A 23632-nucleotide genomic window follows, 5' to 3' on the forward strand; every position below is an offset into this window, starting at 1 on the left:
TGGATTGCTGTGACAGGCTTTAAACAACTGGCAACTCGTTTAAACGACAAACTCACATGCACGTGTTTCTATGTATGCTGTGTGTGTTCACAGAGACGTTTAATTCCCAGTTCTGTCTGGTCTGTGAGAAATGACACCTCATAGCAACGAACACACCTAATTCCAGACCTCAGTTTCCAACCACCGTGCTCCATTAAAGGGAGCCAGGGCTGCCAGTGTTTCAGCTGGGGTATTGATAAAACGCAGCTGTTAACCACTGTGCCCGTTAGGGGACAGAGACACGCAGGCTCGCCACGCCACACTCTCCTGACGACGCTGAGACTGGCCGTGAGGGTGAGCCGTGTCACCAGGCCCCAGGACCCTGCCTGACACACAGCAGGGGCTTCCTAAGTGATGAAGGAAGGCGGCCCCACGGCACCTGCCTCATGAGTATCCCCTCCAGGTCCCCTAACAACAGTGCCCGAGGGAGCCCCGCTAGGGCTGCAGATGCTTCTCACCTTGACAAACCCAGCCCGCACCGCCCCCCCACCGACCCTCCTGGCAGTGGAGGTGTGAACGCTGCCCTCTATGGAACAAGAGGGGAGCCCACAGGAAAAGCTTCACGTCCTGTTGCGTCAAACTACTCCCTCGAGAGCAACCTTCGCATTAAAATTCCTTTCACAAGCTGAACGTTTCCATTTACCCAAAAATGTTTGTTCCTTCTGCCTCACCGAGAGTAAAAACAACTCATACACACATACACGTCATCATTAATAATTTATTTCAATGTTCCAAGGATCCCAACCCCATTTAAAACCTAGACTTGCAAAACACTCCATTCAATAAAAAGACCTAAAACCCTCACAATTAGTATCACGAGACTGCGTACTCTGAGAAAAAAAGAGTTTATTATTTTACCTTTTATTACAAAGGCACAGAAGTCATCTGAGACCTCAGATGTTAACCCACCATACATTAATGTCGCACTGCTAATGCGCAACTTGATACAATTATTAAAATTTACAGGATGGTTTTCCAATGACCCATGATGAGTTATAGATTCTTTCTATAAATAATAATTAAAAGAAACACCGGACCCTAAGACCAACATAGGCACAACAAAGGCGACCTGAAAATTCCTGCAAGGGCAGTTTTGTTTCCTGGGAGGAGTAAGACTAATGGTGACAGTCTACCGTGGGCCACAGGCACAACCGACCCAGTTTTGCCAAAGAAACAGTAAAATGAGCAACTTCTAACAAAGCTAAAAAATAAATGAAAGCAGTACTGAGATCATTCACGACTGTTCTATGATTCCATCCGTCTCCAGTCTTCAAAAACCTGTACTTACAGGTCCGAAGTTCCGGGCCTGGCCTTGAACACCGAGGCGGAGGCCCCTGCAGGCTGCCCGTGCGGACGGTGCCGGGGCCTCCTCACCGGGGCAGGGCGGCTTCCGCTGGGGCAGGGTCCGAGGGACCCGAGGCGGCGTGCGCGCTGGTGTCCGTGCTGGCGTCCGCGCCGGCGGCCGGCTCCGCTCCATGCTCCGCACTCTCCTCGTCCTCCGGCGGCCCAGAGCTGCCTGCGCCCTCCTGAGCCAGAACAGTCCCTTCCTTCTTCTTTTCCGCCAACACCTCCAGTCCCATCATCCTGAGATAATGAAGCCGTTCGTTCTTGGGCACAAAAGTCCGAATGGAGGCCTTTCCCCGCCATCCACATAACACAATGGGACACTGAAGGGTGTCTGGTTTCCTACAAAAAAGTGGTTGTGTGTGAGTATCGTGTGTCCTCCTAACTGCACTGAAGGATTAAAAGGCAACCTTTCTGAAAACAACATGCCCAAAGCACTGGAGCATTTTCGTCTGTGATCTTACGGATGGTTTTCTCCAAGGAAGATCAGCTCCTGCTTCAAGTCCTAAATATTCTCAACATGCTCATGTTGGCCAGTTTTTCTTTCTAAAAGCTCCTAATGGAATAACCCCCACAGCCAGAATTCACACACACTTCCAACGTTAGAATTTCCCAGTACTTCCATCTTCTCAAAGGTGAAGACCTACCCGCGAGGCCTCACGTCTGCAGAGCCGCGCTGGGAGCCAGACCGCCCTTGCTGCCGACACTCCGTGCTTCCCCTACTTTGGGCTGGGTGACCCCAACTCTTCTCGGTTACCCACATGATAGGACGGGCCCCCAGAACACTCTGCTCGCCCGTTTCCAGCATGCAGTGTTATCGGGGCCCAAAGCACCCCTGCTTCCCTGAGTCTGCTCGATCCTGCCGCACAGACGTGCCCACCTGCTCGCCAGGCGGCTTCGAGTCCCCTTTCCTTGGCTGAGATGCCAGTTACCGTGTGACTCACGTGCCCCTTCCCAAGTACCATGCAAATCATCGTTTCCCTTCAGGTGTGACTCTGCTCTAGTATTTCGGCTCCTAGAGCCCCGTTCAATCAACCCTACGTCCTGCTCTACGCGATGCCAGGCATCAGGGTCGCAGGCAGAGGTTCCAAAGAACTAACACAGGAGGATTCTGATCAGATTTAAAAAAAACACACACAGCAAAAGAGAAGGGGCTGAACCACCGAGAGACATAAACCACGACAAAAGAGAGGGAAACTCCTCAGTACCTTTCCATACTTCCCCGGGGAAAGTCGGGACGATACACGGAGAAAACACGATGACAGGAACAGACAAGAGGCCCCGACGCCCACCCCTTGCTGTCTTTCGATCTAGGGGCTCCGGCAGCTGCCTCAGCATGCGCGCCGGCTCACAGACCTGGAGCGAGTGAGTGGAAGAGCACACCCTTTCCGTACCTTTCAAACCCATTTCTGGGTCCCTGTCTAAGCGCTTCTGCGACACCGCCCCTTGCTCCCGGAAACCCACAGCCTGTTTTCCTTTTCTTGGGTTTTCCACGAGCACAGAAGCCGGCCGAAGTGTCGCCCACGTAGACCTTCTCTAACCCGGCCGCTCGCCCCGCAGATCCCCGCTCGCTGTCGCGTACCGCAGACGCCTGGCAAGCGTGGTCTGCGCCGGCTGCCGAAGCTCGGCGTGGGGCACTGCCCGTCTCCCCCCGCTCCTCCCTGCGTCTTCTCTCTCCTGCCTCGCGCCTCCCCCCTAGCTGATCCCACCTCACGGACCTGGACCCCGACACTGGCATGAGCGCCTGCAAAGCCCGGTTCCCATTACACTGCCCTTCGGAGCTCCGGCATCGAGCCCGTGGCTGACGCAGCACTAACACGCTCGTGAGCCCCGAAGATCCACGCCTGGAATGACCTCTCCCCTTAACACCCAAAACTTCCATACAGCGGCCTGGCCGTCTCCCGCTGTCTATTCCAGCATTTTCAAATTCAGTATGTCCGTTCTCCCCCCGCTTTCCCGTTCCTGGATGACACCTGTGTAACTCAACCCAGAAGCCGACCCTGGGCACTCCTGCACCCTCGCCACCCACAGCCCACCTCGTGTGCGCGACGTCCTATACGCAGCCCCGCCGGACCCCACGTGCACCGCTCTTGCCAACCCTTGGGCCCAGGCCCCTGCCCCAGCCCCAGCTGTCCCCCTCTTGCCCTGCACCCCTGCCTCCCACCCGCACACTCAGGCCCACGCCCAGGCTACTGTCTTCACGGCAGATGGAGGCGGTGGAGACCACACAGGGGGGCTCGGGCCTGTCCTCCTCTGCCAGCCCCACGCAGGCTGCCTTCTAGCTCATTCCTTCCTCAGGGCTGGTGCTTCTCCACTTCCTTCTCACCAGAGTCTGGCCAAATACCACCTCCCAGAGAACTGTCCGCGGCTCCACCTAAGCTCTCCCCCAAATCCCTCTCCAGCCCTGTGCTGTTTTCTTTCCTCCCCTTGGAAGTGGTATTTTACTTTAGAAAGAGGTGGCTGCGACACGTGAAACCAGACCTGGGTACAAATCCCGACCAGCTCCCCAGCTCTTCAGCCGCTCTGGCCAGCGCTGACCCTCAGGGCCTACTCTCCGCAGACTCCTGAGGGCTGCGTGGGTACTTGTGAGCACCACAGGACAGCGGTCACGCGGGAGCAAACCCTCACCCCTGCCTTAGAACCCTGCCGCCTGACGCGTGCGAAACACGGAACCCATAGACCCGGGGTGAACCCACGGTAGAGACGGAAAGACTCTCTCTCGACTTTCAACCTTTACTTCATTCTGTTTAAGACAAAAATCAGAACTAGATTTCTCAGGCACAGAGAAGCAGTACTGCACGTTTTATTCTCTAAATGAAAATTTTGGCCTGAGCTGAATGTTCTGTAAGAGAGTATTCTAGCGATGATATATAATTAGATATATATGACATATATATTAATATATAATACATAATTATATATGTCTAATCATGTACATAATAATATTTGTTCTAAAATTTCTACAACACTATCTTCAAGAGAATGCTCATCAGAGGCTCCCACGACCATCTACAGTCCCCCCACTGGCGGGAGCACCCACACTTACGTAGGGTCTGGCTCGTACTTCAGGACGATGCTCCCCTTGGCTGGAAGAGAAACAGACATGTGTTGGCGAAGCTGTTTGTGTGTCCAGCATTGCGGAGAGAGGGCAGCAAACAATCCGCACTCTTGGTCCTCAGGATCTCCATGGAGAAAAGAGGACCTTCTTTCTAAAAACATAGAGCCACTAGCAAGCCGAGCACCAAGCAGACCAGGCAATGTGGCAGGGGACTGCATCAGACCAGTAGGGTTTAGGTGAAAATACTCAGAAAGTCTCTCTCAGCAGCAGGGAGCCCGCAGTTAACTACTGGTTAATTCTCAAAATTCAAGATTAAACAAATAATTGCTCCAACTTCCAGAAACAGCATGAAACACACATAAAAAATGTCAAAAATTATACCCCAACCATCTAACTATGAGATTAAGACAAAGAAGAAAACAAGTGCAAATGGTCCCTTTATCCTTTAAAATAATCTCTACTTTAGATGCAGCTCCTGCCTGAGACACCAGGAGACAGATTCCACACAGCATGTTTTGTATCTTTCAGTTTCGGACATAAAACATACAACCACAGAACTGCAGTAACTTGATTTGAGCAGCTTTTGGGCCAGCTGAGCCAGAAACAGTGAACAAAGTTATAAAAAATCAACAAGAATGAAAAGAAAAAATTAGAATTCTTGGTGGAATTATTTTTGTTCTTAGGTGAAAATATCACTAGAATAATTCTGAAGTGGAAGTTTATAAAACGTGAAAACGCCGTGACCGAGCATCTCCTTTGCGGGGCCGGCCAAGCCGCGGGAGAACCTGGCAACACCTGCAGCCTGCTCTAACCTGGCTGATGGGATGCCAAGCAAACGCGGTAGTCTGTGCTGGTTAGCATCCTGCGACTCAGGACGGGACGCACACAAGCCCGAGCACTGTGCCCTGCGTCCCCGCGGGGCCCTGCTAGGCCGCGGGCACTCAGGGCTCTGGCTCGCGGGACGGCCAGGGCCCAACACATGCAGACACCTGTGGGCTGGTGGGCGGCACAGGCCTCCACGTGGCTGGGGGAAGCAGGGCAACCTGAGGGGTGCCTCTGGCCCTGGGTACGCTGAGATGTGCCTCTGTCCCCACAAAGCCCTCTGGAGCTGACGAGAAGCAGTAGAGAGCAAGGCACGACGTACTAAAATCTAAGACTGAGAAAGCTCTAACAAGCTTGCACACCCACGTCTTCGTTGTCTTTACGAGGACAAGTCACGCCTCAATGCAAGTCCAACGGCTTACCCAAGTCCTTGGCTTGGCTGTAGGTCTCACTGCTAAGTTTTCTAAAAAATGGATTTTCCTGGGTTAATAAAATTTTAACATCTTCTATTGATACAGTGATAATTCTTGAATTAATAAACGGATACAGCGTGTATATTCCCTGTGGGAGTAAAGAGAGGCCACCATCATGAATGAGGACAATCACCCGCTGTCCCCGAGGCCTTTCCACACGTGTCCCCAGCCCCCACCTCCCCGCGCGGCACCCACGCCCGTGGGCTGACCACCGGCTGCTACTAAGTCTATGCCCCAAAGTACCTCCTGTGCCAACCGGAAAGCACAATCAAACTCTTCACCACTGTTATTCCGACACCACACTTTTATTCCAGTGTTTATAACCTGCAAGTGAGACAGTGAGATGACACACACATATAAATAAAAGCTGAATATTCAATGAAAATAACCCCTTGTGCCCCAAGGAGGCAGAGCTGCGAGTAGGGAAGGGAAGAAGAAAAGGAAGAGCTTACAAGTCTGACTAAGTCGGGGTTCTCATAGCCTCACTGATGCCCTCAGAGGAGGCTGGTCTAGTGTGGCTGCTGTGGACTACCGATCAGCACAGCAGACATGACACCGGGAAAGCCGTCGCCCGAGCCCACCTCCACCCCAGCTAGAGCAGAGGCCCCCTAGTGCGTGCACCTTCATCCGCTCGCTGTTGTTCACCAGCACATTCCTCAGCTCCTTGGAGACCATGTAGAGCTGCCTTTTCTTCCCTTCCGTAGTCCTAGTCAACAAATTCATCTTCGGGAACGAAGGATCCAATGCATAAAACTTCCTACGAACGAGACAGAGCTGCTTACGAGTTTGGTTCAAACGCGACAGGTGCCTCCAGCACGGTCTCTCTCCCAACGGAGCTCGGGTTCTCATCTGCGGCTCAGGGCACTCGCGCCCTGCCGCGCTCGCCCAACATCCACACTTGATGGAGGTCACCGCAAACTAGAGCAGGGACCTTCACTGACAAGCACACTTTCCCTCTCCCGCTGCTGCTCCAGGGACCTGGCAACACCGATGCCCACAGAAAAAGGTCACGAGCCACAGGGCAGCACAAGCGCTCACCGCGGTGACTGGATACTGAGACTTAACTAAGCAGAAGAGATGAACCGGAGCCCGTTATCCTAAGCACCTTTCCCCTCTGTTCCACCCAGAAGTTTCCAGCTGGGGTCCCCAAGCTCCCACCCAGACCCAGTCTCCACGTCCCACACAGGACCTGGGCAGGCGGCCACGGGTCTGGAAGCTCCGCCGGGGGACTGACATTCAGGGCCACAGTCCAGTCCCCCCGCCCCCCCCGCCCCCATCCCAGCCACTTTACAGTCTCTGGCAGCTCACCGTACACTCTCTGAAGTGTCACCCAACTCTACCAAGCCGTGACGAGGAAAAAAAGGTGTTATACTGAACTAAATAAAAATATATGGCTAAATGTGACCAGTTACACAGTTATAACAAGAATTTAGTAGGTTCAATTAATCCTTACTGGATAGGTGGAAATAATGGATCATCTTCAGGAATAAACACAAACGGATCTTCTTTAAATCCAAACAACTTCATTTTCTTAGATGGAGGAGGACTGAGGAGGGAATCGGGACAAGAAACATGCACTGTAATCAGTCCTAAGGTGACAGGCCAGCAGTGCACTCCCCCTGCCTGCTGGCCCTCCTCCTCAACCCTGCGTGGCCCCGGGCTCTCCGCATGCACGCGACCCCCGGCCACACACAGTGGCACCCACCTGCTGCAGGACGGCCCCGCGCCCCTGCAAGCTAAGGGGCTGGAAGACACGAGGGTGCAGACAGGACCCCTTCTCTTACCCACACACTCCGTCCTTCTTACTTCCGCTGTTCTCTACGTTCTCGGGTCTTTCCGTTATGTCTGTGTCGTCCATCCCACTGATGGGTTTACTCTCCAGCTCAGCGGGGTCCGCAGCTGCTCCTTCCGTGGGGTGTGCAGGGCTGGACCGCACAGGCTCTCTGGGCTCCACCGGCTCGCCCTGCAGCTTCAACAGGGGACAAGTGCATCTACACTCCAAGGCAACCCACTTTACACTGCCGCAAAAAAATGAACACTCACGACACAAAACCCATCGTATATCTCTAAGGCATTTCACATACAGAGGCAACAGAGTGTTTTGGAAGTATCTTCAGTCTATTTGCTATTATACACAGAAGTCGTGGGCACGGTTTCCCCCCTAATCCCACAAAGAGCACGTGCAGGCTATTTCCCAGTACAGGCCGAAGACGCAGCCAGCACATCCGCATTCAGAGACGCTACTGGGCACCTGCCGTGTGCCAGGCACGCTCAAGGATGAAAACGGGCCAAACACGATCCCGCAGCAGCAGACAGGGCCAGGACACACATGTCAGTAAGTGCAGCCTGGGAAGGCCAGTGCCACCGCCCCGGACACACGGTGCCCGGATGCAGGCCCAGGGCACCCCACAGAGCGCAGAAGCAACTGTAGAACAACGAACGAACTTCGGAACTGGGGCCACAGTATCTGGCTTAAAAAATGAGCACAACGGTTCACTTACGGAAACTGCTCAATATGCAATTTAAACAAAATACTATATAAAAAGTTATTTAAAACGACACGTCCTAACAAGTCACAGGGTTGATGAAATTAGAAGACACGTGGCCTCAGAAAAGTGGAACCCACTCCCCAAGTTGACAAAGCTCTAAAGCAGACGAGCTGCTGGGACTCCATGCAATGCAACACCACCTCCCAGAAAAGAGCTTTTACTTAAAGGTAAAAGACAACAGAGACAAAACGGTCACCCACACACCGTGCCCCAGTGGCGATGGCCTGGGCCCTGCCCCTCCAGCTCCTGGAAATGCTGATCCTCGCCCCTCCCAGCCCGGCTCCAGGGCCCCTTCCCCACCAGGCTGCTTCTGCGCTCTCTCTGTCGAACACCAGCAGCTCGGCCTCCCCGGCTGGAATGCCAGCTCTGTGCTTACAGGTCCCCTCACTTCCACATCGGGGCGTCCTGAAGACAAGCAATCTGCCTGAGCCGCCCCGTGACCAGCGCAAGGATGAGGAAGCTCAGACTGTAAATTCACATGGCTTTAAAAACTCAGTATGAAAGCACGGAAAAAAACTCACTAAGAACTTCTTATATGATACAACAAAAGAAAATTTTAAGTATACCGGAATGAATAAAATACTAAAATTTCGCTTTTTTCCTTGCACTTTTAGTTATCTTTATTTTTTAAAGATTTATTTATCTGAGATAGCACGAGCGTGCAGGAGCGATGGGGACAGGGAGAAGCAGACTCCCCACTGAGCAGGGAGCCCAACATGGGGCTCGACCCCAGGACCCCAAGATCATGACCTGAGCCGAAGGCAGACCAACTGAGTCACCCAGGTGCCCCTGTGTGCACTTTTAAAAAAGTGGCTGCAAGACCGTGGAAGGTACACATGTAGCTGGCACTCCATGTCGATGACAGCGCTGCTCGGAGTTCCTGACCCAGGAGTCCAGGGCCAAGGAGAGTCCAGACACTCTCCAACCTCCCACAACCAGCACAGCGCCTGCCCGGACATGCCGGTTCCACTCCTGGGCCAGCGGTGGGGCCGGACACGCAAACGTTCATGCGGGTTAGCCATACCCCAGGACCACTCTCCTTTCTGCCTCTGCAAAGCCTAAGCATTCTTGTCCTCCTTTGTAAGCGTTCATCTGGAAGAAATACTGACTTTCAGACTGTGACCCCAGCCATGTTCTGACATTACGGAAAGGCTGAGGCATAAACTAGCGAGATAAATGTCATGTTGATAAAAGAGGAGGGCAGCAGACGTTACATGGAAAGACTTGAAAGGCTGCCCTCCTACTCACCCTCCCTGCTTCAGGGCCTCCTACAACAACCCATTAGGATGGCTCGGGCCTTCTCTGTCTCCTTTTCAGCCAGGCCTGGACAAAGTCTCTGTCACTGTCCCCCACGGGAAGACAGGCTGGCCTGAGGCTGGCAGAGTTCTGTCATCTGCAATGGGCTCAACTGAACCAACCCCCAGGGACCAGAGCACAGAAGCCAGCTTGGGGGGCTCTAACTCTGAGCCACAGAGCAGTCATTATGTCTTTCAATTTTTATTAAATAACTGAATTTAAGATGCAGAAGGAATGTAATCCCCCAAGTATGCCTTTTTCATGGATCTGTCCTTTAAGACATTGCTGCTTTCTTGGAAAACTCAAAATTTAAATGAATCCCTACCCCCACCACACACATGCTCATGCTCAGCTGCTCTCCACACCCAAAAACTGTTCCACTGACCACCGTCAGTGTCTGCCCGGAATGCACAGAAAGCTTACATGATATGCCACATGCTTACCTTTGGTGGACGTTTATTCCAGGGCATTGAAAACTTTTTCACTAATACTGCCACAAAGAACCCTCCAGTATTTTGATGATGTGGTAATATCCTAAGACTGGAAAAAAAAAAAAAAAAAAACCCCACAATGCACACTTTTTAACTGATTCAAAATATATTCTTTTAGTATTAAGACAAAAACTGCAAAGATGACCTGTGACAGAAAAGTCGTGTCTTCTGGTCAGTATTCCCGCAACCCGCACTCATGGGACGGCCGCGTGGGCTGCGTACACACTTGAGGTAGTATGCGAAGTTCGAGCGTTTGGGCCCTCACCGCTGGCTATACTTAGGGAGGCTCAATGCCAACAGCTAACAGGAAATGCAAGCTTCTTTCTTGCTGGCACGTTCACACCCTGAGTCAACCACACGCATGGCCCAGGCCTCGCGGGAATGCCGGAGGGCCCCAACTCCCCACCTTCCCAAACCTCTGCAAGCCTTACAAACTCACCAACGCTCTAGATGCATCGCCTGTAACTTCTCGGGGTCCTTTGGTGGGAACATAGTGGGCCGGATCTGGGTATGTCTGCTGTGAGGAACATCTTCCCACTCCGTAAACCACTGTCCGTCTTTCGTCATTACCTGCAAAAGGAGAGAGACGGCAGGACTCCAAATCACAGCACTACCTAATAATACGAAAATCGCAGGGTGCTAATGTAAATGCGCTCAAACATGATAAACGGCAACTCTCATCGCTCTCCAAAGCTGAGACTCAGTGGGAAGAGAAAAATGAGACGATCTTGTATTCCATCAAACAGAACAATCATTTTGTAAAAGAGCACTTTCCATGTAGGTTTTTTTTATTTTGTTTTGTTTTGTTTTTTAACAACCCTCAGGTAGTTTCTGGTCTAAAACTGAAAAGTAAATGGTTTCATATTGGAAACGAAGCTTGAATCCCAGCCAGTAATAAAAATACAGCAGAGCTACACTTACGGGGATGAGAATACACAACGCTGATTTCTAAGTGCAGGATAAAGGCAGGGAAACTTCCCCATTGCCAGAGAAAAATATTTGTAGAATTGTACCATTTGTCATTCAACAGAATTTGAAAATTAACTCTAAACCAAAGCTGACTGCACAACCAAAAGTAATATTTACTGACGTTACCCAAATGTGGCTGCTTTAATTTAAAACGTTCACGACTCTGACAAGCCTGGCAAGTTGTACCTGCTCTTAGGAGCCAGAGTCCTCCCAGAAAGATTACCTTCCAGTGTGTAATTCCAGGCATCCACTTTAGTCCTGGCAACTCAGAAGAGACATCAGCAAGCTCCAAAGCACCTACATACAAAAATAATAATAATAATAACAATAATTTTCCATATTATGCCCCGTGAAAAAAACCAGATGCGAAAGATCACATTCCGTGTGGTTTTATTTCTACGAAATGTCCAGGGAGAGCAATTCCACGGGGACGGAAAGCAGCGCCTCGGCTCCGGGGGCGGGGGCGGCACAGGCAGGGAGCGCACACAGGCCCTCAGAGCACTCCGTGGGGGGTCAGAACCGGCCAAAGCCTGGCCGGTGGGGATGGCTGTGCACAGACACCCACTGAAGGTCACTAGTCGTACCCTTGAAATGAGGGACACTGGTGGCACGTGAGTTACTGCCAACGAAGCTGCAGAGACACGCGGCAGGTGCAGAGTCCCACGGAGTGCCCGACGTGAGCCCCGTGGCAGCCCCCTGCAATCACACCACGAGGCTAGGACTCCGAGCATTCGACCCACTTCTGGCTTCTAGACACACGCCAGCTAGAGGACGTGGGTCTTCATGCCTTTACTCTAGTAAACAACCCAGAACCAAAAAGTAACATTTAAAGTGAACCGTGAAAATTTGTAAACATTCTGTTCCAGGCCCAAGTTAGTTTTCGAAACTTGTGCAGCAGGGCAACAGCCCAGCTTTAAAAACAGGTGTGCACAGTAACAAGCTCGTAAGAAGCTGTAAGATGGGGCCACGATGGGAACCCTCTCAAACATACCTCCAGCCACACATCACGGATACAGACTGCACAGCCTCACAGAAGAGGAAAATCCAACAAAGCTCCACAGAAGCTATGAAACGCTCAGACGATTATAAAAATAAAACAAAAGAGTCCTCAAGGCAGAGGTGTCCTCGTAAGAAATCTCTGACGAAAACACTGTGCTGACTTGTACTATTCTATCTGAATATTCTTACTTCTAAAAGCAAACACTAAATAACAGAGCAGGTTTGCAGAAATTAGCTTTGTCCCGCACACCCTGCCCAGGCAGGGCTCAACAGTGACCCCTGCCACCGTGGGGGTCAGGATAGCCGACGATGGTCGTGTGTGCAGACTGAATGCTTATCAGCCGCTCTGCCTGCAGCCAGGTCTGAGCTCCTTCGGGTGGGGACTTCACTCCTCCCAAATCCTCAGTCACTGTCAAGTGCAAGGCTCAGCAAAGAACCACTCTTCCATGAAGCCATGCCTACACACGACGCCTGACAGACAATGGAGACGGAGACTACACTGCGGTCTGAAACCACCACATGCAGAAAGATGGCTGTCGCAGCAAACCCAGAGTGGAACCCCGCCTGCCCAGTAAGAAAAAATGACGCAGCAAAGGACACCTGCGGTTACAGTCACCACTCAATGTCATCAGTCCTTCTCTTCATAAGCCTTTGAAATGAAGTCCCACCACAAACGTGGAGACTACGACCCTACAAAGAACACCATTCAGAAATCACAGCCTTACACAGCCCGACTTAAGCAGAGCCAAACAAAATCACAACATGCTAAGTTCCAATCTCAAGGACTCCGAAGGCGAGAACAACTAGAGGGCAAACTACAGGTCAGTCAGCCACTGCAAACAAGGTAACTGGAAGCCGAGACAGCTGTGGGTACTTGTCTCGGTATGTATGTTCCAACTTCCTTCCAACACGTGTGTAGCAAATGTGGAAACATTCCATTCTGGAATCCTGGTCTGAAATCCCTCATTATTGGCTTTAAGGAGACTATGGTGGGAAAAATTACCATACCGGTAAAAACTTTAAGAAGAGATATTTTACATCAAACCATTATGGAAACTATCGTTTAAAAACATTTCATACCACCTGTCCGGTTTCTCGTATAGAACGGTGTGCTAAGACCTCACGCCCGTTAGAATGGCTACAATCAAGAAAGCAGAAAGTAACAAGAGCCGAGCCGGCAAGGCTGTGGAGAAGTGGGAACCCTTGTGCTCTGTCGGTGCGAATGTAAAACGGTGCAGCTGCTGTGGAAAACAGCATGGGGGAGCCCCAAAAATGAAACAGAATCGTATCATCCAGCAATTCCACACAATATACACCCCAAAACCTGAAAGCAGCATCCTAAAGAGCTACGTGTGCAGCCATGTCATCTCAGCACCCGCCATAAGGACTGAAACAGCGAGCACCTCAAGTGTCCCCGGACAGACGATGGGGAGACAGAATGTAGCGCATGCACACAGTGGGGCATCCTGAGCCTTCAGGGCTGAAGGAAGGAGATCCAGACACCGGCTACAACACGGAGGAACCTTGAGGACAGTGTGCTAAGTGGAATAAGCCAGTCCACAAAAAGACAAGTACGATCTGATTCCACCCGTGAGATCCCTAGAGTGATCAAACTCAGAGACAGCAAAGAGGATGATGGGGTGGGAAAATGGGGAGTTGTGTAATGGGTCCATAATTTCAGCTTTGCAAGATAAGGAGCTCTAGAGATTGGCTACAGAACAACATGAGCGTTCTTAACACTATCAAAACACACATTTAAAAATAGTTAAAACGACAGTAAACTTCCATTTACAAGTGTTTTCCACAACTAAGATTTTTTCAAAAAAACGACTGTGATAAGGACTGGCATAATTTTTCAAACTTAAGAGATACCAAATAGGTAATCGTCATAATTCATTAAATATGACAAAATCATTACATAAGCATGTTTGTAAGTAAGGGTAGCTTGCTTCAGCGTTTATAGGCTAATCATACTAGCAAATGCCTGAAAAGGTCTATGTGAATATATACTATGGCAATCAACAACGTTTTTGAAAATCTCATACAAAGATTTTCAATCTTTTGTCCCGCACACTTACCTTCACTTTTTTCCAGCAAAGATGCTATGACTGCTTCATCTTCAACGGGGTTTAGTGAACACGTAGAATACACCATCCTACCGCCTTCCACCAGCTGCTCAGCACCGCGTGTTGCGATCCGCAGCTGTAAGCTAAGGGTTGGATACTAGGTCACCCTGAGACCAAACCTATCCATGCAGCACACACAGCACCCATTATACCACATATTTATTACACGTTTTTATGACAGACTTATAATAAAACACAAAATAAACAATTCCCACAAAAAGAACTCTTTAAGATTCTAAACAAAGTTACAGTAAACCCATGAGGTGTTTCATATCAATCAAAAAAGCATCTCTCTATATAAACAATGCATTTACTATTCTGTTAGCCCTTCCGAAAAGCAAAGCACAAAGCTGATTAGTGACTGAAGTCAATATATTATGTGAGTCTCATCATTAAAAAGCCTCCATATCTGTACATACATTTAACTTTTCTTTCTATGAACAACTTATGTCCCTTTGTACATTCTAATCCTAGTATCTATTTCACAAGAAAACAGTTAAAAAGTATTTAACAGAGAAACAAAATCTCCTGCTGGAGTTATTTACAGTGAATATTCATTAGTACACTGTAGACTACCCACAATTCTATAATTAAGAATGCAGAATTCTAATGTTAAATGAAAAAAAGAATCCATAGCCCTGAAGACCATACACTCAAGACTGGTATGCACAGAAAAACAGTACAGCGCACCAGACATTACAGAAGTTATCTTTGAGTTACGAGATCTTCTCTTTCTTCTATTTTTAAGAATTTTCCAAATTGTCTTTAAAGACAGTAAGTATTTGAGATCAAAATGTTAAAATAATTCAACACAAAAGACCAGAAAACAGAATGAAGACGAGTGAGACAGTAAAAGGTAAGTGGTCATTTCACGGGAAACAGGTCTTGAAATGTTACAGGAAATTGTCATAAAAGGCACTTTTGATAAATGTGTACCTGAAATGTATACATACAGTCTTCAGTTTACTACTCTGAAGAGATTCTGAAAATAACTACTTCTGATACGGACCCAAACTCTCTCAACAGTGACCATTAACAAGTCCAGCTCCAGATGCTGTCCCCAAATGCAGCGATAGCCCTCCCCTGCTCTGTGTGGGACAGCCCACCGGATACAGCCTGACTCACCCATGCAGCTGCAAGCTATTTAAGGTCGTCCACTTCTTCCAGACATCAATGTTTTTTCTCATAGTGCCATCTCCACTAGAAAGGAAGATATTTAAGAACTTAAAAACTCTGACCAGGTAGACGGATTAGAGTTTAACCATTATGTCATATCCAAGCTAATTACAAAATGGGTATTTTTATTATTATACACACCAATTAGAACACCATCTAAATTCTCACAAACTACCATCAACTTTCTATTTCTGCTCTAGGGACACTAATGACATTAAAACTTTTAAATTATACTTTAATTTTCAATTAGATGAGGAAATAACAGAATTGAACAGATAACCTCATTCAAGACTTATAGATGTATCAATTTGCTTCCATTTGAGAGAAATCCTAGCAAAACTAATTTTCAGACCTAAGACACAGAACTGTGAAGACATTTGGATCCTGCTACTTAACAACTCGGTTAATCAATAGTGGCATTTTAATCAGATTTACGTGAGTAATGGTAAACTTATACTCATAAGGGATTTTCCACAGCAAATTCAATTAAGCCAATTTAACTTCTTTATGAAGATTTTTCTATGCATCAGTTAAACATTTTTGATTTTCTACTTCTACTTAATGGAAATTATTTCCATGTAAATTTTATAATACAGACTTGATCAATTTATCTTTCTGTCCACATCTGACTTTAACTATCCATTTTTTTCTGGATCAGCTGGCTTTCTGTAGAGTTTAATCTCCCTCGGTGGTCTAGTTAACTGTCTTGAGGGGAAGGGTCTACAGGAGAATGAAAATGCCCTATCAGATATAATGGCTTTCAAACCACCACTTGCTGGTACAGTGGTGGCTTAAAATTCTACCATAATATTTAGGATTTCCTCAGCTTACAACGTGGTGCTCAGAGGGTCCCTGCATTCTCCAAGATGACACAAGAAGTGAGTTACAGGTTTCTGGTCAAAAGAGCACAGGAATGGGAAAACATCTGAGCTAAAGGAAAATCAGACAGCTGTGGCTCATGACCCATTTTAAGTTTTATTTCACAAGGCGTTCTTGCAAGAATTTTGAAGTGCCATCCTATCCATACTACCGACTTGCAGCTCTCACAATGAGTTGTCACAAGCAGGCAGTCTGCTGTGGTTTAAACGCGATGGAATGTGGTAGCGGGCGTCTTATGGAAGCACCACATTCCATGCTAACAGAGTTCTGTGGTGATTTCTGCACTCCCAGCTCGACAAATTCGTGTGCTCACAAGGTGACCATGGCCTACGTCACTGCCTCTGGGAACTTAAGACAGATCTTTAGTTTTCTCCTTTTCTTTCTGGAAAAACTCAGTTATTCCATAAAAACTCACCCATGCAGCTGCCCTTCCCCTGCTCTGTGTGGGACAGCCCACTGGATATAGCCCGACTCATAAAATTATCCATAAAATTCTCTTACAGGTAAACGCTAACAATCTAATACTTACACATAAAATTTGAAGAAATATATGTGTACAAATACAGGCACAGTGAGTTTCTCAAAGGTCTGAACTCCTAAATCGCAGCGTGCTGAGTAACAGAAGACTTGTCAAGAAAACCCAGTGTGATTCCGTATCCCTCCAGAATGAGGCAGAATCAGGAAAGGGAGGAACCATCATTCCTAACGATCATTTCCTGGATTGACAACAGAGCTTATGATGCTACTACCCCCTCAGGGATCTCCTCTGCCCCTGTGAGGACTACAGAACCGTTCCATCTTGTGTCTCTTCCTTCCGTACCCTCGTTCTGCTGTGCTGGGTGGCACTGAAATTCTGAGTGTCTGTCATCTAATTTAGGGTCACAGGGTCTGTGTCTTCATACCAGCTGCCACGAGAACGTGTACAACTCTGTGTGTATTTGTGTGCAAATTCACATCAGTCTATATTTAATTTGATTTCCTTAGTGGATTTTAGGCTTTTTGGTTTCTTAATAACATAAATACCTGCAAGGGACGTCACATAAGATGCGATCGTAGAAGAGAATCTCTTTCCTCCCATTCACATCTATTTTGAGTCTAGGTATGCTGGACGCATCGTGGTTGACCACCATGATGCAGGGGCTGCTCAGCCTTTTGGCCTGATGAACGAGCAGATAGCAACGCTTGTTGTCCACATCATTCGCGATGACGAACCCCTCTGAGAACATAAAGTTATAGCGTCAGGTGAAATGCAACATAAGTAGAATAATTTTCTGAAATACATATGCTCCTGGTTGGCAGACTTCAAGAACCAGCAATCCACCAAACTTTAAGACCCAAGCATAAGATTTGCCAGAATAAGCTAAGTAGTCCAAAAAGATGGCTCAGCATAGATTTTTATGATCACATAAAATTCTAAAACTGCAAGATCTATTTTTTCAACTATTCAACAATTACTCACTTTGTAACAATTATTATGCCAGAAACATCTTTTCTATTACTTTTAGTAACAATTAAAACAAAGAGAGCGGAGAGAGAAAGGGGTAGGAGACAACAGAATCCCCTGACAAGTGTTTAAAATACTGCACATGTATGCTGGGCCTCCATTCTCGACCCCGTGAATGAGGTTTCTGGGGTGGGGCCCAGGCTCCTCCTGAAGGCTGCCTGGGCGATTCTGGTCTGACCCCCTGGCTAAAACCCGGGTGCAGCCTCTTCTCATTTCTGGTTCCACCACCGGCAAAAAGGCACATACGCCTAAAAACATTTTATAGTCAAGATCGCTCTTAAGAAAATATGAAATGCAAAACACTGATAATAAAGAGGCTCTTTACCACTAATTTGGAAAAAATAATTAAAAACAAAAGAATAAAGAAGCCTTTTAAACAAAGTTATTTGTCAGAAAAAAACCACTTAGAACAAACAAAGCTAAACAAGCATGCCCATTAGAACAGAAGGAGAGCAGGTGGCTTGAACAAAAGAAAGGGAAATAGAAGCAGATAAAACATTTGAAGAGTAACACCACCACAGACAGGTGTCTTCAGAGAACCCCCAGAAAGGAGCACCAGCGACAGCGGATCACAGCCATGGTCTGAGTCCTCTGCAAGCTCGGAACACCCCCAGGTCCAGGATGCAACGTCCAGCACTGTCGCCTACCGCACGGGGATGTGAAGCTGGCGGGCCTGACAGCAGCTCTTCACGACACTCTACTGCCACTCCCATGGGCAGTGAGACACCACAAAACCGACCAACACAAAAACCCAACATGACAGTGATACTACTGAAGATCCAAACTGAAATCGACCTACTATGGCTTAATATAGAAACACCATTTACTTTCACAGAAGACACACGTAATTCTAGAATGAAGCCACCCTCCCACCCCGATGTACAAACACGTTGGTTTGGGAACCAGTCACAGTGGCACGCGAAATGTCCAGTTCTACTTTCAGGGACAGAAACCCATCTGCTTGTCACAGAAGACTTAAAGACCCAACCCACAAGCAGTGTTACCATCTCTTCCTCATCTACACCCAGCCAAGTGGCATTCCGACCCTCCACAGAGCAGTCTAATGCATACCTGGGAAAGGGACATTCATGTCAGCATGTAACATTTCAATTAACTGTGTGGTCTTTGATCCAGGCGCTGCACACATATCTAAGATCTATTAAAAAGCAAGAAATGTTTGAGGTTTTATTTTAAGAATTCAAACATTCGACACTTAATTTAAAACAATTTTATGAGTCATCCTAATATTTTGATTTCTAAGACTTAAATACATTTCTTTACAGAAGGAATCTACAACGTGATATATTTAACATCCAGGGATCTCAGGAGAAAGATACTCTCTCCACAAGAACAGAACGACCCTACAGACCAGGGGAGGCACTCAATTCAGGGGAGGACGAGCAAGGACAGTAACTGCAAGCAGCACTGTAAGGGACAGAACTCCCAGGCCTCAAATAGCCCAGCCACTTGCTGGCCCCCAAACCCTGAGCTAGTTGCTTCTATTTTTCTTTGCCTCCTTTCCCTCATGTGGAAAAACAGGGACAGGGACAGCATCTACCCTCACGGGGATGTGTGGATAACCAAATGAATTAATGTATGAGAAGAGCACAAAGCAATGCTTGGCATGTAACAAGTTCTCAGGACGTGTTCATCACGATTTTCAATCTGACTGAGTCAGTCAAGACCGATGACGATAATCTGTGCAGTAAACACATTAGTGAGCAAACTTTAAAAGAGTAGAAACACAGTCATGGGTTGTAAAATTTAAATAAGACAAAAATGCAAAAAAGAACCTAAAATAAAACACAGCATTCTCCATCAAAAGCATAAAAAAAAAAAGCAAACCCAAGAATTATATTAAGAAAAAAAGGTGTCAACAAACAAAGCCACTTTCTGTTTAATATACAGTACCTTATGGTGAGGGTGAGCATTGAGTAACAGTGGTGGGATCATGCTCACGGCTTCTTGACGACTGATATTTCCCTTAGAAAGTAAAATTTTAAAAAATCAGGAACAATATTTAAAAAGGCAGAAATTTTCAGTATTAGGCATTATTTCATATGCAACAGAAAAAGACCACGTGATCCTCATACGTGCAATAAAACAGTTAATACTATCACACAGAACATTACGTAAACAGTACAGGCTTTTATCCTAGTGGGTAAACGGCTGCTACCTAAAAGGCTAAGGAAGAATAACCACAAATGGCAGAACTTACTGTTAGAATATTAGAAATGCAGGTATAATCCTGGATTTTACAAAAGAAAGGGAAGTTTAAGCTTATGCTGCCAGCTCGCCCTCTTGAGAAAGAGCGGAAGCTGGATGAGCAGCTCAGACGTGGACGAGGGCACCGCCATACCCTCGGCAGCAGGGAGCGGTCTGTGCTCGAGCCCCCGAGCACAGGACAGAGAGCCACTCGCAGCAACTTGTCCCTCTCAGCTAAAACTGCAACTTCTGTATCAGTCCTACCTGTTTGTAGGAAGAGCCCACGTCTGCCTTGTCCTCCCGAGAACTGCCCCTCAAGAAGTTGAAGAGCCCAGCCAGCGCTCCCACGTTCCACCATCCCCACTCAGCCACCAGCCCTCTAGGTCTTGGCCGGTGGGCAGGGCGTCTGTTAACACACACGTCTGTTCAGACACGTTCTTGACGGGCTCCAGCACTGGCCTCTATCACTGATCTAGTTCACCCGCCGTAAGACTGAATGCCTCAGAAATCATCGTTTAAAAAGCAAGAGGCCGTCCGCTGCCAGGAGACCTCTGCCCCATGACAACCTGGCTCTTCTGAACCTCAACAGCCATCCGGGCAGCCGCCGCTCACCTCACACCTGTGCGTCTGTCCAAACCAGACACAGACCCACAGCCGAACCTGCGGATGTTCACCTCGTGGGTTTCTGGCCAGCAAGGAGTCTGTGGAGACTATCCGAATCTCCATCGACTCACCAGGCACACTGATTCCAGGCTCCAGGTTAAACGTACGATCCTGGTAAGCCTGCCTCCTGCGTTCATCCAGGTTTTCTATCAAAGCATCTGAGCCGTACGGGGACAGGGTCCCTGACTAGACAAGCCAGCCGTCAGTCACTTCCTTTCCACGCATGTTCTGAAGGGGCTCTGAATACCCCCAAGAGCATCTCCCCCTACCGACGCCTGATCAAAAACCTGTACCGGTTCCCTGCAATCCAGGCTACCGACACTCACCTCCCATCTCCTCCACCTAAACGCGGCTCTCCAGTCTGCCCAACAACGTGGAACTCGCTCACCACAAACCCTCTGCTCTGCTGAAATTCAAACCTGAACTGTTCTCTTAGTTTACCTTCACCTGACCTTACATCTGGATGGAAAGTGCAGCCAGAGAACCCTTCTTGTACTGACCCAAGGACAGAATCAGGAATGGGGCAGCACCTAGCTTTGTTTCTCCCTTATGGGATTGGGGGAGAGGGTGGAAAGCCCCGGTAAGCAGGAGGCCAGTTTACCAGGTCACCTAAATGGACAGAGCGCCACCACGGCCGGAGAGAACGGGGCAGGGCCAAGGGCCTCAAAGGGAGATGTGTGGGAACCACAGGGAGCCTACAAGCCCGCCCAGGAGCTCAGGATGAAAAGAAATGAACACCATCTAGGCAAACACAAAGGTTTTCTTGGCTAGAAAAAGGAGACTAGAGAACAGGAAGGGGGAACTCGGATTTTAAATGACAGAGTGACAATTCCAAAACACCAAAAAGTTCAACAGCGAAACACGCAGGTACCTGGTTTAACTGCATAAGGCAGGAGGGAACGGCTACTCTGAGAGAGCAGTTGTGAGGCTAAAGCTGAGAAGTTCAGGGACCGAACCGAACCAAAGAATTCAGGATTGCAAAGAAGGTGAAAACAAGGTGTCGTGGGAGAACCAAAGTTGTCAAAGTCAAATTTTGTTGGTTTTTTGTGGCAAAGGTGGAGCAGAGACAGGAGCCCGGAAAGAACAGACACAACAAAGTGGGAGCAGATGGAGTGGCCCCTCTCCCGAGCGATGCCTCCCTGCGCAGTGCGCTGCTTGGCCCAGCGCCATGGCTGGCCAGACCCAGGAGGAGCAAGGAAACGATACATCAGGGGGACAACTGTGGCTGAGACCCTCCCCGAGTTCCACAACTTGACGGGCCAAAGAAGAGAGCAGCTGTACAATTGCACTACTGGGTATTTACCCCAAAGATACAAATGTAGGGATCTGAAGGGGTACGTGCACCCCGATGTTTATAGCAACAATGTCCACAATAGCCAAACTGTGGAAAGAGCCAAGATGTCCATAGACAGATAAATGGATAAAGAAGACGTGGTCTATATATACAATGGAATATTATGCAGTCATCAAAAGGAATGAGAGCTTGCCATTTGCAACGATGTGGATGGAACTGGAGGGTATTATGCTGAGCAAAATAAGTCAATCAGAGAAAGACATGTATCATATGACCTCACTGATATGAGGAATTCTTAATCCCAGGAAACAAACTGAGGGTTGCTGGAGTGGGGGGGTGGGAGGGATGGGGTGGCTGGGTGACAGACACTGGGGAGGGTATGTGCTATGGTGAGCACTGTGAATTATGCAAGACTGTTGAATCACAGACCTGTATCTCTGAAACAAATAATACATTACACGTTTTAAAAAAGAAGACGACGACAGCAGGAGGGGAAGAAAGAAGGGGGGATAATCGGAGGGGGAGACGAACCATGAGAGACTATGGACTGTGAGAAACAAACTGAAGGTTCTAGAGGGGAGGGGGTGGGAGGATGGGTTAGCCTGGTGATGGGTATTGGGGAGAGCACGTTCTGCATGGAGCACTGGGTGTTATGCACAAACAATGAATCATGGAACACTACATCAAAAACTAATGAGGTAACGTATGGTGATTAACATAACAATAAAAAATTTTTTAAAAAAAAGACGAGAGCAGCTTTAGGAGTCCTCAGAAATTAAAGATGACAAGCACACTTTTCCATACGCCGTATCTACCTCGTCGCTCCCGGTGACACGTGTGGACAAAATATAACCAAGATACTCATGCACATTTCAAGCTTCAAGGGAACCAACAAATCTAAAGAAATCTACTCACAGATTCGGTTTCGCTAACCAGAAACTGGTGAAACTTTTCCAATTGTGGAGACTTTCTCAAGATTTTTCGACTTAAATTTGTGTGCCAGGCAAGTTCTTCAGGATACCTGACCAAAAAGAAAATAAAGCATCCACGGATTATATATATTAAAGTGCTCTCTTAACAACTTTCTGCTTTTACAGATCATATACTAACTAGACACCCAATTTTGCTCTACTTCCTCACATCCACGATCCTCTTCGTACAGTCGGCCAAGACTGCAGGATGTCTAACTATATCATAAACCAGGCAGAAACAGGAGAGCCGGGTGGCTTGAAGAGATATATATACGACATTACCATAAAATTGCAATGATGAATGTTCAAGAACAGATGAGAAAATGGAGACTCCTCTGCTCTTCACCATGTATGCTAACAATGGTACAGAGGCTATTAGAAAAAAAGTCAGTTAACCATCTGACTCGTGATTTCGGCTCAGGTCATGATCTCAGGGTCCTGGGATCAAGCCCCAAGTTGGGCTCTGCGCTCAGAGGGAAGTCTGCTTGAGATTCTCCCTCTCCCTCCACCCCTCCCCACATTCTCTCTCTCTCAAATAAATCTTAAAGAAAAAAAGATATAACAAATTAAAGAAATGCAGATCACACAGTTGAAGAACTATCAAAATGTTTGATATTTAATTGTAATCTTTTTAATGATATCTTTCACGTCTAAAACAAAACAGCCCAATAATGTATTGAAATACTTTACACACCAAAAAACCCTGGGGATCACTGCTGCATTGACTTGCACTCCTAGGCTGTTACTTGTATAGACCGAAGAATGAAGAAGCAT

The 23632-nt window shown here is 47.8% G+C and overlaps 1 protein-coding gene across 2 annotated transcripts; it reads right to left on the reverse strand.

Moving 5' to 3' along the window:
* Positions 1-868: 868 nt before the first annotated feature.
* NSUN2 (NOP2/Sun RNA methyltransferase 2) lies at positions 869-23210 on the reverse strand. 2 transcript variants are annotated; one of them, XM_081825861.1, is made up of 16 exons: positions 22803-23210; positions 19637-19708; positions 18797-18881; positions 17245-17437; positions 15292-15366; positions 14119-14249; positions 11265-11338; positions 10512-10642; positions 10025-10121; positions 7521-7699; positions 7190-7282; positions 6358-6493; positions 5980-6060; positions 5686-5824; positions 4430-4469; positions 869-1725 (listed from the first exon to the last, which is right to left on the reverse strand). In XM_081825861.1, the coding sequence occupies exons 2-16, from the start codon at positions 19676-19678 to the stop codon at positions 1410-1412; spliced, it is 1812 nt and encodes a 603-aa protein (XP_081681987.1). In that variant the 5' UTR covers positions 19679-19708; positions 22803-23210; the 3' UTR covers positions 869-1409. The 2 variants fall into 2 exon arrangements, with proteins under 2 accessions (XP_081681987.1, XP_081681986.1); XM_081825860.1 differs by having other exon boundaries at positions 7521-7705.
* Positions 23211-23632: the final 422 nt, after the last annotated feature.

Source organism: Leptonychotes weddellii, chromosome 7 (assembly GCF_054177405.1).
Source record: "Leptonychotes weddellii isolate Sample4059 chromosome 7, ASM5417740v2, whole genome shotgun sequence".
Classification (NCBI taxonomy): domain Eukaryota; kingdom Metazoa; phylum Chordata; class Mammalia; order Carnivora; family Phocidae; genus Leptonychotes; species Leptonychotes weddellii.